Source organism: Clarias gariepinus, chromosome 19 (assembly GCF_024256425.1).
Source record: "Clarias gariepinus isolate MV-2021 ecotype Netherlands chromosome 19, CGAR_prim_01v2, whole genome shotgun sequence".
Taxonomy (NCBI): Eukaryota; Metazoa; Chordata; class Actinopteri; order Siluriformes; family Clariidae; genus Clarias; species Clarias gariepinus.
The window spans coordinates 1,804,745-1,822,263 of NC_071118.1; the positions used below are offsets into that span (position 1 = coordinate 1,804,745).

Below are 17,519 nucleotides of genomic sequence, written 5' to 3' on the forward strand. Positions count from 1 at the left end.
TCCAACATTAGGGTTCCTGCTCGGTAATAAACAATAAACAGTCGTGTGTTCACTGAATTTTAAAGCCATGTTTGAGACGTTTTTTTTTATCAAAACATGCACAAAAAAAACCAAAGCATTACTTCAGTGACATTTTTTACACCAAGGCTGGAGATGAACAAGTTCTACTTCTATACCTGAAGAATCTTTAAGATAAATGGAAACATATTTATGGTATTTTTCCACTTTCTCTTTCACCCTTAAGTTAAGTTTGTTTCTTTATTTGTTGATTAACTGGGAAGGTATTTGAAAGGGTCCACAATAGATACATACAGTACTGTACACACACACTCTTTGTGCTTTTTGCCTTGCCGTCACCGTGGCATCGTTTCAGTAACCTTATTCAATGTCACAGCATTTATTTCCATTCAGAGTCGCATTAATTTCTCTCCAAGACCTGGTACTGATGGGAGAGTCGGACTGCTGAGTAAAGTCTTCTCCAGCACATACCGAAGAATCTCACTAGGGTTAAGGTCTGGACTCTTTGGTGACCATGTGTGAAAATGACGTCTCATGCTCCCTGAACCGCTCTCTCACACTGTGAGTACGATGAACCCTGGCATCATCATCTCGGAATATGTCTGTGCCATCAGTAAAGAAAAGAAAAAACATTTTCTGTGATTCAGTACATTCAGGTGATCAGCTGACTTCATTTTATTGCCCCATAACGTTGCTGAGTCTCGGCCTGATCCCAGATCATGTATGATTGTACAGTGGACACTATGCATGATGGGAGCATCACCTCATGTCCTTCCTTTCTTACCCTGACACGCCCATCACTCTGGAATAGACTCAATCTGGACTCATTAGACCACATGACCTTTTTAAACTTGCTGAACCATATTCATCACTGCAGTAATTATCCAATGGAGGCCTCTTAACTATTATCTTAGTTAAATCCACGCGGTTTTGGCCAGGCAGTGTATAAACATTCCAAACAAGCCTTTTCCCCATCCTAAAAGTTTACTGATTTATGGTCGGGTTGAACAGTACTGTAAGCTATCTTATATTTACTTTGGCTCATAAGGTGCCTATAATAGGCTTCCATCCAAGTGGTACATTAGAAGAACTTCCTGCCTCATTTTACCCATGTTTAGACACCCAGCTTGTTCATTTCCAACCCAGACTAGTTAGCAACAGATCCACAATCCCACACAGCAGGTCAACAATACGTCCTCCATGTGAAACAAGAAGCACCTGAAATCCAGGAACATGAAGGCACAATTATGTAAGCGCCCGAGCTGGACCTCTACAGAACAAGAGCCTTACATAATTGTAAAGCACACAGGCGATGGCGATGGAACAGTAACATAAGGAAACAGTAGCCATGTGAGGAGCGCTTTCACAGCCATCTGAACGGAAGGACTGGCGATCGAGTTCCCAGCAGACATGCCGTCATCTGGTGAACTCTGAGGACACCAGGTCAACTCCACAGAGGTTCACAGCAATACCACATACACTCACAGGTCGGGACATGAGAGGAAGTGCAGTCGGGGAAGGCAGAGCAGACAGGGCAGGTACCGTCCCAAATACAGGAAGCGTGAAGAGGGAGGGGTGGAGGGGGGTAGGGGTGAGATTTAACAGGAAACTCATGACTTGTGAAATAAGGGTGGTAACCATCTAAATCCATGCTCATGCCTTAAAAGGAAACGCATGGGAGAGAAACACATACACACAGAAGATAAGTGTGGAAATCTGTGTCTTGTTTAGCTAATAAAGTGGTAATTGGATGGTGTTCGTTTTCCAGATGAAGATAAATTTAGACAGGATGAGTGAGTCTCTAGCAGCCTTTACACCTCTACAAACCCACTTTAATATGAGAGCATTACTGAATCATTACCCGTTTCTTCTACTAGAATATGAATGTTATAAAGACTGATGTAATTGGGTTCTTACTTTTTACTTCTAACAGCTACAATATATGGTTTCTGGACACCATCACATACACCATATGGACAAAAATATCCCATGAAAAGGCCAAACCTGTTTTGATTGAATTTCAATCAGGCCCAGTGAAGGCCGATCTTGATGCTTCAGCATACCAAGACATCTTGGACAATGCTATGCTTCTGTGCAACTTAGTGGCAACAGTCTGGTGAAGGCCCTTTTCTCTTCTAACATGACTGAGCCCCAGTGCACAAAGCAAGGACTGTGAGGACATGGTTTGATGCATTCGTGTGTGGAAGAACTCGACCGGGCCGAACACAGAACCCTGATCTCAACCACATCAAACACCTTTGGGATGAACTTGAGAATCCCAGAGATTGCAAACCAGGCCTTTTCGTCCAACATCAGTGCCTGACGTCTGGAAATGGGCACGAATTCCCACAGAAACATCTTGAGTGGAAGCTGTTAGAGCTGCAAAACGGGGACCGACTCCATTCAGAACTATATGTATTTGGAGACAATGTCATGTCATTGCATGGTTAGCCCGAATACTTTTGTCCATATAGTGTAAATCTATTGGCCTGTCTTTGAAAAAGAAAGATCTATAATTTAAAAAAACTTTTCTTTTTTTGCCCCCTAGTGGACGATTATGGAACTAGCATATTTAAAAAGTAAGCCTAAATAATAAAGATTTTAGCCTGGAAAAAAACAAACAACAACAACAACAAAAAAAAACAACAACAGTGAACACCGTTTAGTCCAACGTCAACTTTTTGGCTTTTGTCGTCGGTGGTACTGGCAGGCATGCAACACTCGTCGATGTGAGGATGGAGGACAGAGAACAAGCAGATGATGATTTGGCTAAAACAAATGAAACGAAGCCATGCCTTGCATTTCGGGGTCCTGAGTAACACAAGAGCTACAATAAGTGTTTGCTCTGGATTTGGACGACCATGAGTTTGAATCTGATGGAGCTAAGCTATGAGGTCATGTACTGTATTCAGAAGGTCAAGTACTGTATGCACTGTAGCGCTTCTCTGTGCGTTTGGCTGACTTAGCATGAGCAGCATTTTGATGGTGGCTTTATGACCTTGAAGGAAGCACCTGCTATTTCTGTCTGATGACTAGGAACTGGGAAAGTGAGAGAAGATGGGAGAAAAACAAAATACACACTAGGAATTTAAACCTTCTCTCAAAGTTTTCTGCGTTCTTTCTGATACAAAATGCAGAGAGAGGGGGGGAGGTCATAAAGAGACCATAGCTTTTACAAAAATACATCCCATCATGTCTGAGCTTTAAATACCAGCTGGCAGGACGGCATGCACAATTTCATGACACTGGCACCTTTTAGGCTGTGGAGAGAGATCTATTTTGGGGGATATCCTAAAAATAAGTGCTGTGAGGTGCAGCTACAGCCAATACAGCCTTAAGAACGAGATGCAGTGATGATGGTGGGGGTGAAGGTACAGGGTGAAGGTTGCTGTAAGGCAAAGAGACACGGGGTATTCCTGAGCTGATGAACCTGGCCCAGTCCAGTACCTACCAAGGGGCCCTGGGGTGCGAGAGGAGGATGTACTGGACACACACAGACTGTGCTGCTGCTTCAAGAACGGACTGTCCAAGCGGCCTGGTAAACAAGGAGACAGGGAGCCCAGGGAGGACGCAAAGGCATGCGGAACACACAGAGAAGGAGAAGCCGGGACAAGATGAAGACAGTGAGAGGAAGAATGAAAGGCGAAGTGTAAGAAGGAGAAAGATCAAGTTGGAGGAATGGACGTGTTAGGGGACGTAGGGTCAATTTTTCGGCAGGGGGACATGTTCGGGACAGGTCATCATACAATATGGAATGTGTCCAAAAAAAGGAGGAGTGAAATGAATAGCAGAGTATGGAAATATTTTAGGAGGGGAAAAGAGAAAGAGAGAGAAAAAAAAACAAAAGTTGTTAGTTTGACGTGTTCACACCCTCCTGCAAAAATAGTTCGACTGTCAGACAGTCTGGTGAGGGCGCTCTCTAGAGACAGAGACTCACAAAAACAAAAAAACAGAGCTACTTTAAACAAAAGACAGACAGTTAAACAGTCATGCTTGTGTTTAATCCAGAGCCCAGACTGCCGTGTCTCTGGATTACACAGATGGATGTCACTGTCGTCTTCTTCAAGATCCAACTTTGAATAGTTACGATCTTGAAATGTTAGGAAGAAATTCCCTGCGAGTTTAAAAAGCAATCACAGTAGCTGCGTTTACACAGACGACATTTCTCTAATCGGATTTAAATCATCCTTAAAGCATTTAATCAGAATATAACTTGTGCTGTGCGGTTCTGCTCTCTGCTTTGAGGTCCGGTCAGGCTTTGCGTCTTTTCTGATAAAGCCCACCTTCTGCTTATGATTGGTTACGAGAATCCAGTCTCGTCTTTACTACGTATGAAATGAGACCCAATCCATGGGGCCAAAGCCCCAGAGAAAGTCCGTGAAGTGAAGACGGATGGGAGAGAGAGATGTTCCTTCACCTAATGTTACCTCACGTGGGACAAACAGGCGCAGAAATAAATTACCAAAGGGTATCAAAAAGTTTCGAGATTAGCTCTGTTTACAAGCATGACGCTGACGTAGTTCTTGGCAGACTTCGACGTGACGTTCCTTCTGCTCCTGATTCAGCAGCTTGGGGATGAACTCAGCAGCGACATGCCGCATGTTTACATCTCAAATGAGGATCGCCTGGACTGTTCCAGTGGCAGCGATGTCGTGGACTGTTCTCCCACCATCATCATGCACAAATTGTCAAGCGCTTTCGACATTTTCAGGGGTTGAGCTCAGTAAAGGTCTTTCGGATCTCTCGTCGCCTTTCAGTGATGTTCTTCCTCTCCTGAACCTCACCTCGAACGACTCACTGCAGCATCGCTGTAAACTTGCCAAATCACATCGCTCTTAGCATGGCAGACGTGGTAACGCATTTGGTCAGGATAGCACCAGCTGCACAGCTCCCGATGTACACAGGACGATGTCTTTTGGCACACTGACTTATGAAGGTTGGTGCTCCCTGTGACCGCGCGTGCAGCCTCGTGCTGCCATCTGTTGGCAAACCTACAAATCTAGCCTCGAAACTTTTTGATACCACCTTGTATTTATGCCGACAAGCGAGACAGACGATCAGATCAAGTGTTTACACGGAAGATATTTTCCTGTTTTTATGACAGAAAGTTAATTGAGGTTTTACCGTTTTATTCCGACTGGCTGATTATTCTGATTATTAGGGTCGATGTAAACGCAGCTACTGAAACGTGTAATGCAATACACATACGCGAGATAGCGTCGTCACAGCAGGACAATGCACCACACTGCATGTCCGAGCATGTCCGAGGAAACCTTCTACGAGCTGTAAGTGCTTTACTCATGTGAACACTATTTGTTTATGTGTAAATAATAATTAAAAAAAGCGTATTAAACAAAATAATGATTTAATAAAATCAGAAGCATGGATTGCTTTTATTAACGCCTTTTTTAATAAAGTGAAATCGCCTGTGTCTCACATTTCACAAAAGTACCTTCCCAAGTCTGACTGCTTTTCCCTTCTGGCATCAAACCTCCTCGAGACACCAGCAGATGTCTTCTCGTGGTTTTTTCCCTAAATGTGTTTGGTTTTTAAAACTTCAAAGTGAACATAATCGCCGCTACGCAAATGTTACACACGGAGAAAGTGCGAAATGATTTCCGAAGTCGAGGATCCGTCCGAGCGGTTTCTGCTCTAATCTCAATCAGCTGCAGATTAGACAGCGCTTCAGGATTATTGCAAACATTAATTTCTAACATGTTCGTGAGAAAACATATAAAGTATTTTACAGAGCGTGTGCATGAATTCCTTAGACAATAGTTTTAGCTTAAACTTTCTAAAAGCTGTACTCTGAGAGTTGAGACTACTCTGGAAAGAGGAATTTAAGAATTTATATATATATATAAAAAAAAAAAAAAAAGGTTCAAACCGCCACAACTTCTTGATTAGACTTTCTCGCATTTTAAATCTTGCTCTGAGTTGGTATACTCGGTGTCAAGTTTTATGGTTTAACATTTGAACACATGGTTCTTACTTCTAGACTTCCCGAGTGAGTCAAGTTTTATTCTTTATTTCCACATAGATAGACCAAGCATAAATAAATAAATAAATAAATAAATAAATAAGCTGGGGTATTTCTGTAGCACCCGCTCCCGTGGTCTTACCGGTCCTGTGAGAGCTGACGGGGGACATGTCCAAGCTGCTGGCTACAGCTTTTTCTCTCTGCTTGAAGAACTCTCGTGGGTTGCTTGTGCGCTGGGCGATTATGGCTGCTGCCTCCTGCAGACACAAAAATTCTCTTTCGTCACCGTCTGCATATTTTTGGAGATTTAAATATTAAATACACTCATTAGAAGATGTACTTTTGTAATAAAACAGTTTAAACATTCTTAAGGCCTGGACCTGCTTTAAAGGTAATCTGCTTCCATTATACTGTACTTTTATACTAACTGCTACAATAACGCCCAAAAATGGTCAAAAACTATTGGCACAACTGGAACATCTGGATCAGCTTAAAATGATTCAAAACAGATGCGTAATTTTCACACAAAACCAATCGGCAAGTAAATGAGGGATGTTCAAGTCAAACCGGGACCGCATTCAGAGAGTGGAACAACTAATCCTTAAAAATCGAGGTTGCCAACTTGCGGAAGAGACGCATCTGTCTGTGTGAACTGTACACACAATCATTCACCATCAACACTCGCACATTACAGGATCTCAGCTGGACGTTATCGCCACATCCCACATACAGTCCTGACATCACGTTCCACATGTTTGGGAGTTCCTAGGAGGCCGGTGTTTTAGACATGAATCAAACAGGAAGTCCGATCAGGGTCCCGGCGTACTGGGGAAACTTTCCACCCTGATGGTGTCCAGGCTCTAGTGAAACACTGTGATTAGTGCATCAGTGTATCAGCGGATTATATACAGAAATAAAGAGAGTGTTTATTCTCAGAACTGTGTCCTGTTATTCTGTACAATCAAATGTCCTGGTTTGACTTGAACGCTCCATGGAAATATGATTTCTTAAAATAATTTTTGACTTCCATTAGTTGAAACAAATGAACCACAAACACATTTTTTTTATGACCTTCACCGAATGTGTTGATAACTCCATAACTGTCACTACTGTGAAGCTTTTCACATGTTATTTATTAAAAAAAGTAGCATGGAATAATTTATGTTTAATAGTATATTAGGTACATGTTAGTATTGTAGGAAATATTTATTTCCACAATAGTTGCCTCATATTGTTTAAAAAAAAAAAAAGCCATCACCAGGGTGCTATTTCCAGACGTCGTCCTCGTCCCAGAACAGTAGGAGGAATCCCACTGACCCATATGCAAAGCCCAGAAGAATTTCTGACGCAACAAGACAATTTGACCCACATCTACGCTAGGTTTACACCTCCGCTCGACGAGGGCTTACCCGAAATCGGTACAAAAGGAGGTATTTATTCATTTTTTTATTAATAAAAGGATCATCGTGATCATTGTACGGGCTCAGGATTGAACAACTCGACTCACCTCGACCTCTGTCTCCTTTTTGTCCAGAGAGAGGTCCTCAGAACTGGGCTCTGTCTGAAAACACACACAGGGACAAGTGCTGTAGGTGGGGGGAGAGTCCAACAGGGGGCAGCAAAGTGTAGTTTCTTTTTTTCTTTCTTTTTTTTTTGTGATTTGTGAGTTGTTTAACCGTCAGGTTTTCTGTTGGCACGTTCACATGCCATTTGCTAAATCCGGAAATGTAGGTGTACTTTAGAGCTGTGAGTATTATTTATTTATCTAAAAAAATTATTTCCAATAGTTAGGAAGATAAGCGAGCATGCATGACAGCGCACACAATCTTACAATCAGGGCCTGAGGTCGTGACTTCTCTTTGGCCTCCTCTTCTTCTTGCATTTTCTTCCTGCAAAAAAAAAAAAAGAGTGCAAAAATATTCTCAGTGAAAGATAGAAAAACAGATTAAAGGAGTCTGGAGTTTCATCCTGAGCACTTGCCTGTGTTCCTCAATCTCCTTCTCCCTCTCGCGGTATCTCTTCTCGCGCTCCTCTTGCTCCTTCCTCTCCAGCTCCATCCGCTCCTCTTCAAAGCGTTGCCGCTCCTCCGCTACTTTCTTTCTTTCCTCCTCCTTCCTCAGCTCTTCTTCACGCTTTGTAAAAGATTTAAAAAGAATGCAAAGGTCTTGAACTGTTCTAATTATTATAATGCAACATGTTCTTTCGTGATATCTGTGAAGGTGAGCAACAGAGAGCAACGATGACGATTCAGGGGGAGCGCAGTACTGTAGTTAAGGCATTGGACTACACTCCAGAAGGTCTCAGGTTCAAGCCCCACCACCATCACCACCAAGTTGCCCTTAATCCTTAACTGCTCAGATGTGTAATGAGATTAAAAAAAAAAAAAAAAGTCGCCCAAATGCTATAAATGTAATTTAGATAAAAAGGTACAGGACCATCGCATTAATTTGTCAAAAGGGGGCAAAAATTTCTAACAGTCCAAGTAAACATTTTAGAACTAACCAGGAAACAGATTATCTGTTGGACTCGGGGAGCGGGGGAGGGGGGTGGGGAACTCGTGCGCTCGTCTTTAAATATCTTATAATCAGTGCAGATCAAAAATAAAAATATAGGCCAGCAATCTGGGCGTATTTTTTTTTTCTTCTTCTTCTTTTTCTTCCCTTAAGCCACATTTAAAGGCTAAACCTCAAGAACCAATTTCTGATAATTATCTTAAAAAGGTCCAAATGTGGCTTTTAAAGCCTTCAGACCTGCACATTGAGCTAGAACGGGGCACGCTGATTTACATCTCAGCAAAAAAAAAAAAAAAAAAAACCCTGCCTCAGATGAACCGTCCTCATGACCTCATCAACAGGAGCGTAATCTGATCTTTACCTTGGCTTGCTCCCAGAACTCTTCCCGGTTGATCCTCTTCATCTCGATTTCCGCGTTCGTCTTCTGATAGGTGGTGCCCTTGTGGGAGGAGAGAGGAACAAAAAAAACCCACAAAAGGAGAAAATGATGTTTAATTGTAATGATTTTTTTTCGAAAAGAAACTTTCCGGTACTGAAGATGAAGTATTTAGTGAAGATCAGACTGTTACACAATCTGACGCTGCTTTGCTTTGTCCGTCTGTGTTTATGTTTCGGGTGCTTAAATAAAGAACGGGGCAGCGACAGGGATGGAGGTCATGCTGACCCGTGAGATAAACATGTGGAAAGAGCTGGACGGTTCTGCAAGTGTGGATGAGTCACTGCCTGCTCGCACAGAAGTGCATTGTTTCATTTCCCCCTTGCTCTGACAATGCGGGGAGTAAAAAAAATAATTCTTAAGCACTTCCCTCTGAAACTGGGCACACTTATACTGTAGATATACACAAAAGTACACACACACACACACACACAAAGGATTCCCTCCCACCCCACATCACGTACAACGTGCTCAGCGTTCTCTTCATCTCTCGTTCGCAGGCGGCTGAGCACCGGGCTAGCGCTCGGCCCCGTCCCATTGGTCAATCTCTGCCCGATGGCCGAGGGGTCGATGTCGTCCATGCTGCTGGCATTGATGATGACGTCAACTCCCTAGAGTGAAAGAAAGAAGGAAAGGAAGAAAAAAAGAGGGAAAGAAAGAAAGAAAGAGCATTAGCACAATTCCTGCCAAAGCACGTAACCCGCAGGCCACCATGTACTGAATAGCAAAGACTCTGTACGTGTGTGTAGTGTGTGTGTGTGTAGTGTGTGTAGTGTGTACGGCCCAGCGGGATCGTGGCAGTGTGTTAATGCTACAGAAAGGACTTCAAAGTAACCCGTAGGAGGATGAAAGGGAAAAATAGGTGAATTCAGAGGAACCTCTTGGAATAAAAAAAAAAAAAAAAGCGTGCTGGATGTCCAGCGTGTAGGGAAGCAAAGATAAAGCAGCTCATTTGCACAACAAAGCCACAGTTCAGCGTGACAGGTATTTGCATGGCACATGAGATATCTGCGTCATCAATACTGTCATCATAATTATCTCTTATCATCCGTATTGTTCTGTTAGAATGGACCGCATCATTTGTTTTACTGTTATTCTCTCTCACTCTACAGGATTTACTCAAAGCACTAAAAGGACGTTTAAAAGGATTCAAAGCAATTTGCGTTCTTTCTTATCGATCTGTAAAGAAAACTGCAAAGCGTAAAATGGATAAAAGGCGTTTAAGTCACAATTACAAAAGTATTGACACCTCCTTTGGCAGGGTTTAACTCCTCAAGTCTTCATAAGAGCTTCATACAGATTTGAGGCTCTGCTTCTCCAGCTCTACTACTTTGGACTGGAAAAAAAATGCTCAACTATTTTCAGCTCCCTCCTCAGATCCTGTCATTCGGATTGAAGTCTCACATAATGGTCCAATCTGGTCCATACTGGTCCAATCTGATGTGTGTTCTTGAGGTCCAGTTCATTTGCTTCACTCTACAGATGGAACTGTCCAGACGATGACGTGGTACCTGTTTTTCTCTTTAAATATAATGGTTGGCAATCAGGACCTATTTTAAAAGAAATTGGTTCTTCCATCAATCATAGAATGTTGTGTAATACATTGCTTGGGGGAAAAAAAAAAATTAAATAAATTAATATTCAGGCCAGCATCAAAGGTAAAAAACAACTAAGGAGATTGTAAATAACTGGAATTGGGTGAAGAACTGTCCAATACATCATTAAACCCTGGAAGAACAGTCCTGAACCCTGAACTCTGGAAAAAAAGAAATGTGATCAGAATAAATCATGAACAGAGGTCACTTAAGCACTTGGTGAAGTTGCATGGTAAAAAAAAAAACAGAGCTGTGTTTAATAGTGAAAGTAAGAGCTTTTCCATACACACACACAATGTGATGAGAACTCACAAGACTAAACAGCTGTGTGTCCATAAGAAAACCACATGTTCATCAGACAAAAAAGGCTTCAGTTTGACTGCCAGGGAGCATAAAGACTGGACTTTGGAGCGATGGAAAAAGGTCATGTGACCTGATGAGTCCAGACTGACCCTATTCCAGAGTGATGGGCGTGTCAGGGTAAGAAGGGACGCACATGAAGCGATGCTCCCATCATGAATAGTGTCCACTGTACAAGCCTCTGGAGACAGTGTTATAATCTGGGGTTGATCAGTTACTCAGGTCTAGACTCAGCAACGTTATGGGCCAATAAAATGAAGTCAGCTGAATGTTCTGAATCACCATGTTATCACATCTACGGAGTTTTTCTTCCTCTCTGATGGTGCGGCCATATTCAAAGTGGTTCTGGGAGCACGAGGAATCATTTTAACACATGAACTGGACACCACAGTGTGCTCCAAAATCCAAGGTAAGGGTTCTTGATTGAAATGTTAGAGTATACCCAACACAGTGTATGTTCTGAGAGTCTTTAAACTCCAGTGGGATCATAATTTTACTATTGAGACAGGATTTTGCAAGCGGTCAGCCTGGTAAAGTTGGGATATGACCTCAAAATCTTGTGATTAATAGCCTAACGTGGAATGGACTGAGCCAGCTCCAGAATGACCTAACAGAGCGAAGGAGATTGTTCGGGATTGTTTGGGAAGGTCTGAGAGCCCCGCCTCCATCCCCAAAAGGTCTTTGCAGTATGAGTTACTTGATCAGTTGATGCTCCTGGAACCAGGCTCTATGGTTAGAGAAGACAAAAATGAAACCTTATGGAAAACTTCAGGTTGCTTTGTTATGAAAAGAAGGACGTTTAAACAAAAACAGAACATAATCCACAATTTTATAATGGAGGGTTTTCTGATGTTTTGCCGGTTTTCCCTTCAAAACATCGAATCTTGTTTTGGGTACATGGCATCACGGTCTCCACGAAGCACAATGAATGAAAAAGTCTGTCTGTTCCAGCAGGACAATGACACAAAAACAAATCCAGACAGAAATGCTTCAATGACCCGGAGAATCGAAGCTGGAGTGAAGAGTCTCTACAAAGAGTCTCCGGAGGATTTCCACCTTCATGCATTGAGGTTGATAAGACCGAGCGTCTAAAAAGGCAGGACTTGTCATTCAGCTCCCTACAAACCAGCTCACACCTCCACTATAAACAGCATGCAGAAAACCACATTAGTCATCCGCAGACATCATCCTCTTCCTACTACTGCCAGTTATATACAGTAATCTCCTCCTTGTGCAGACACTCTTTCATGACCACCCACGGATTCTATGAATTTTCTCATCCGAGCGAGAACGGCTTGGACGTGTGATGGATGGTTGAGGGATAATGGACTCATGAAGATGCAACACAGGCAAAAAATAAATAAATAAATGTAGGAGCTGTTATGACACAGGCTGTAACTTCAGCAGACACGGCATGCTACGAAAGAAAACTGTAGACAAACCGGGCAAAATGCGTACAAATACAAGGTGCAGTGTGTAAAGGTTTAAAGGTCTTCCTAGCCTTCCGAGGTTTTAAAAGATGTGCAAATGCACACTACGGTGAACGATTCAGAGGCTCAGAGACATTTCATTGTATAGGACAATATTTCTGCGCAATAATAAAAAGAATAATAATAAGAAGAAAAATTATTTTATGCATTTTTTAAATTTTATTGGGCATGTCATGCCAAATAAATGCAGCTCTTGTCCTAACATTTTTTTTCCTACGATTGCACTTAGGATAAGACATCTGTTTACTAAAAAATAAACCCCGCCCCCAGTTTAAACAGCTGCTTCTTTTGCAGAAAGCATCAATGGCTGATTTATATGAAAGGCTGCTTAATGTTTTCACAGCGATTTCCTTTCGCAATCTGAAGCAGGCTTTAAAATTTACAAACTGCTCCTTTAAGTACTGTATAATCATGTACTCGAGACACACACACACACACACACGAACACACACACGAACACGACACGACGTTACCTGTTTCAGAGATAGAAAAGGGGTTACTTTACCTTAGTGAGACCCACCTGGAAAAACTCCGCGATGGTGGCTACATGGCTGGCGCAGGCACATTTCCTGGCATCAGGGACGTCCTCACCAACCTGAACATACATCAGAAGGGTTGCGTGTCATTAAAAAACTCGGCACGCCAGTCCTCAGGGATCACAATCACGCACTCAAGCGGCAGCGTAAAAGAGTCATTACTGACGAACATCAGCTCTGAAAAGGGTTTTTTTTTTTTCCTTTTAAACCACCCACAGTCTTTACAAAAACCTTGAGATGAATACCGGTTTTGCTCAGTTCTTTGCTCATTTCTACCAAGCACCAGGAGCACACCGACAGTGATATCTTTATATTTTTATCTTTAACAATATGACCACTGCTGATTCAAAGGGAACTTTACTCAGGTAGTACAAACTGATCACAGTGACACAGAAAGAGAAAGAGAAAGAGCAAGAGAGGGAGAGACAGACATTAGACTATTATAGTCCAATGGCTGTAATAATATATATGAAAAACAACAACAACACTGCGCTCAGCATGTCAGACTTAAGGACTACCCCAGCTCATGGGCCATAGCGGGCTTTGAAATGATGCACACACACACACAGTCATGTAAAGTGAGCCGGAGCAACAGGACACGGACACGGACACGTTCTCTCTACGGAGCAGTCAGACTTTTCCTTTCTAGCGTCCTGACTCACCCAGTTGATGAGGATGTAGCGCGGCAGGGCGGCCGTCGGCTCCTTCAGGCTGCAGAAGCCGTACATGATGCGGCTGTTATCGAAGTTGACCATGATTTCAGCCAGGCCGCCGTCTGGAATTCAAGCACAGAAAGAAAAACAGACATTGAATGACTTCAATCTTTTAAAGAAGACCTAATTTGTCAAGTCAAGAGTATTGACAAATATGATCCAAACTCATGTTCTTAGCAAGACTCCAGGTACGCTAACAGACTCCAGGTATGCTAACAGACTCCAGGTATGCTAACAGACTTCAGGTATGCTAACACCTGACTCCAGTTAGCTTCTCAAGCATTCACAGACTTTTTTCACTATATTCTCAAAAAGACAATGTTTTCGTGTTATTGTTTTCGGCACATTATATTATATTATATTATATTATATTATATTATACTGTATCTAACACTGTAATGAGATTTTTCCACTTTTGTGACCTCATATAAAAAGAGCCCCTCCCCCTCTGGCTTGTGGCTCAGCAGTAGCTCATTTAAATATACACTGAAACAGCGCATTTGGATGATTATCTGAGGGGTGTTTCATCTAGGACATTAACACACACACACTTTACGAAGTTCTGAGACTTGTGTTAACTTGTTTAAGAAATGTTAACATATGGGACACAATCATCAAGATTTAATAAATTTTCACACACTGAATTGGTTTTTATTCCCTGCATCCCTGTTAGAAAGCTGGGGTCGGACCACAAATCAGCCAGGAGACATTACAGCGACCCCTGGAGGATAGAAGGTTAAGGACCTTGCTCAAGGGCTCAACAGTGACAATGCGGCAGTACCGGGGCTTGAACCCCTGACCTCCCGATTAGTGACCCAGAGAGTTAACCGTTCCCATCATGCTGCTGGAAAATAATACAAGTCAGCTGCCTGTACTAGCAATAACATCATGACATCATAATGAATAAAATTTTAATTCTACTTAAGATTTTGTGATTCTTAAATAATTAAAACATAATATCAGTGCACTTAGCCAAAGTTAGCTGATTGGATAACATTAGACATTGTTTATTTGATGCGTTACATTGCAAGCTATTTATAAAGTAGTAACCTGGTACAATTATGCAGATAATCTGATGCTCAGGAACAATATCCTAATAGCTAAATGGTTTGAGTGCAGTAAGTCTCCTACATATGAACGAGTTCTGTTCCGGGAGCTCTTTCATAAGCCCAATGTGTTTGTAAGTCCAACAAACACTGTCTAGGTACTAGGATCCTAACACGATTGGCTATATACATTATATTACAGTACAGTGTTCTTTCGAATTGTGGCGATGGATGAACGATTCATGTTTAAAAGAACGAGTGATGTCTGGCATCGTTTCACCTCGCTCCATTCTGATGTTATTTTCACTTTTGTCTCTATCATTTTCGCTTGCGGCTGCATAGGTTAATCGACACTGCTTTTACGCAGGACATCCTGGGCTTGTACTGCACTTGCACTTCCGCGATTTAACATGTGAGAACGCATGTTCATATCTAAGAAAGTTCGTAACTTGAATGTTCGAATGTAGGGGACTTACTGTGGTACAAATTCAAGTGTATGCTGACAGCTGACTGCTACACTACAGTAACTATCACCAAAACTAGAAACAGAAGAATAAATGGTATATCATTGTATGCTGTAAGACATATTTTAATCCCTGAGTTAAAATCATTTTTAGGAGTCATTTAAGCGCATTACAATCATCATCTTTACATCAGCTTGTTCAGAAAGTAAAAGCGGTTCTAGACAGCTAGCAACAAAGTACTGCAGTGCATCTTGCAGCAGGAGCTCAATATTTAGAACGACCATTGTAGGCTTAAACTGTAAGCCCTAATTCCACTCTAAATGTAAAAAAGCTTCAACATTGTGTGCTTTATGGACAGGAATTAACTTTAGTCCTATAATAAAAAGACAAACATTACGGAAGATCCACACTAACAGCGCTTTATAATCCAAGAAAAGGTTAAGTGTGTGTCAAGAAGCGGTCTGTCTAAGTGTGTGAGAGACCTCCAAAGTCGAAGGATCCGCAGAGTTAATTAGCGGAGCAGACAGTCGGGTTTAGTGACTCATTTCCTCGCAGATGTACTGAAAGTATAAAAAGCTAAATCAGAACCAGGCACTTAGACCCAGGCTTCTGGAAGAAGATGTGGAGACACACACACACACACACACACACACACACACACACACCTTCCCTGCAGCTCAGGCTAAAAAAGATGATGACACGTCCCAGTCACTTTGCTTCACTAATGAATGAGTAAAAGTGATTACACCACAGTGTCTTCTCAAATCTAAGGTTGTTGATTTATTTTCTGCAACAGCACAGCTCTAAGTAGTTCCATCTGTAGCATTAGATCATTCTTCATCGCATAAATGCACTTTTATTATAATAAGTAATATAAATACAGTCGACACCGGTTAAAAGTTTGGACACCTTCTAACTCCATGGTCTTTACTGATTTTTATTTTATTATTTGATATCGAGATGTGTATCTGCTACTTCTGCTCTGTAAAGCTTCATAACGGCTCTAATCTGAGGTGCTGGTTGTTAATTGCTGATTTCTGAGGCTGGTGACTCTAAATGAACGTCTCCTCTGCAGCAGAGCTCAGTTTTGGTCTTGTTTTCCTGGGAAGGTCTTCATGAGAGACAGTTTCATCATGGTGTTTGATAGGTTTCACAACTTGACTGTACTGGTCTTGCAAGAACTGTTCCAGAACAATTTAGGAGAATGAGCGCTTATAGCTGTAATAAAAATTTTATGTAAGTCAAGAGAGGACCTAACTTGCCTCATGGATGTTCTATAATATTAAATGTAACTATAATAGGTTTGAGGTTCATTATAAATTTTTGATTCATTGGCAGGGTTGGAGGTTTGAATCATGAAGTGTGCATGTTCTCCCTGTGGTTGGTGGGTTTCCTCCAGGTATTCGGGTTTTCTCCCACAATCCGAAGAGTTGTGCTTAAGGTTGATTTCGGTTTCCAAATTGCCTACAGTGTGTGCTTAGGTGTGTGAGTAGGTGCTTATGCCCTGAGATCCAGGATGTACCCCACCGTGATGTGCCCTGAGTTCCCTGGGATATATTCCATGCCCAGGTGACACTAGATAATAGATACTTAGATAGATAAAGGATTGATGGCTGGATGGAATCGTTGGGAAATTGCTGTTGTATAAGAAGAATAAACCTTAGACGGTGTTGCTTTATAAAATTAATCCATTTCAGGGCTCCTTCTATAGCAGCGTGGGCCATTATGTGTTATTTCATACTTATAATATGCAGCAGGTCGTGTAAAGTAATTACTTCTCGTCTGAATAAAATAAGCGTCCCACTCAAAATAATGAATGGACCTCAATTGTGATGCATTCACACTCGAACAGAGTCCTCTACCAACAACGGCACCTTCTAAAAGGTGGCCTTAGATCTCCCCGCATCACCCTGTTCCACCGCTCTGATAAATTACAGGTTCCCGGGCTAAAAGAGAGAGAGAGAGTTTCCACGCGGTTCAATCGGATAAGCCATAACCCTGAGAACGAGGTTTCGCATTTGCAGTGAAAACAGGCACGCTGAATAGGATTCAAACTCTAAACTCTGTACGGTTATTAACAATAGACAACAATCATCGAAACGCACATCACTCTGTCTGAAACAGATATTTCATGCCAGTGATAATTATGCTAATTGCCATGGAGAAAATGAACATTATTCATCACTATGACAGAGTTATTGCAATTGGAGATGTAGCAGATGTACATTAGGGGAAATTACGACTGAAAATGACCTACCTCCTGATGACGCCAACGTTAGATCATTGCTTTCATCTTCGTATGTGTACAAAGCCCTGCAAGCACAAAGAGAGACAGAAAGGAGGTATTAGTCTAGATATAAAAAAAAAA

At 41.9% G+C, this 17,519-nt stretch overlaps 1 protein-coding gene across 4 annotated transcripts in view; it reads right to left on the minus strand.

Annotated features, from left to right (window-relative positions):
- dbn1 (drebrin 1) overlaps positions 1-17,519 on the minus strand; it is a 73,550-nt gene that overhangs the window by 7,416 nt on the left and 48,615 nt on the right. The window contains exons 2-11 of one of the 4 annotated variants that reach the window (XM_053478409.1): positions 17,409-17,464; positions 13,591-13,703; positions 12,898-12,987; positions 9,412-9,558; positions 8,873-8,935; positions 7,979-8,130; positions 7,830-7,887; positions 7,506-7,559; positions 6,141-6,255; positions 3,470-3,553 (exon numbers count right to left, since the gene is read on the minus strand). In XM_053478409.1, the coding sequence (XP_053334384.1) occupies positions 3,470-3,553; positions 6,141-6,255; positions 7,506-7,559; positions 7,830-7,887; positions 7,979-8,130; positions 8,873-8,935; positions 9,412-9,558; positions 12,898-12,987; positions 13,591-13,703; positions 17,409-17,464 (932 nt within the window). Of the gene's footprint in view, positions 1-3,469; positions 3,554-6,140; positions 6,256-7,505; positions 7,560-7,829; positions 7,888-7,978; positions 8,131-8,872; positions 8,951-9,411; positions 9,559-12,897; positions 12,988-13,590; positions 13,704-17,408; positions 17,465-17,519 lie in introns of all 4 variants that reach the window. The other 3 variants (XM_053478408.1, XM_053478407.1, XM_053478410.1) reach the window with 3 other exon arrangements.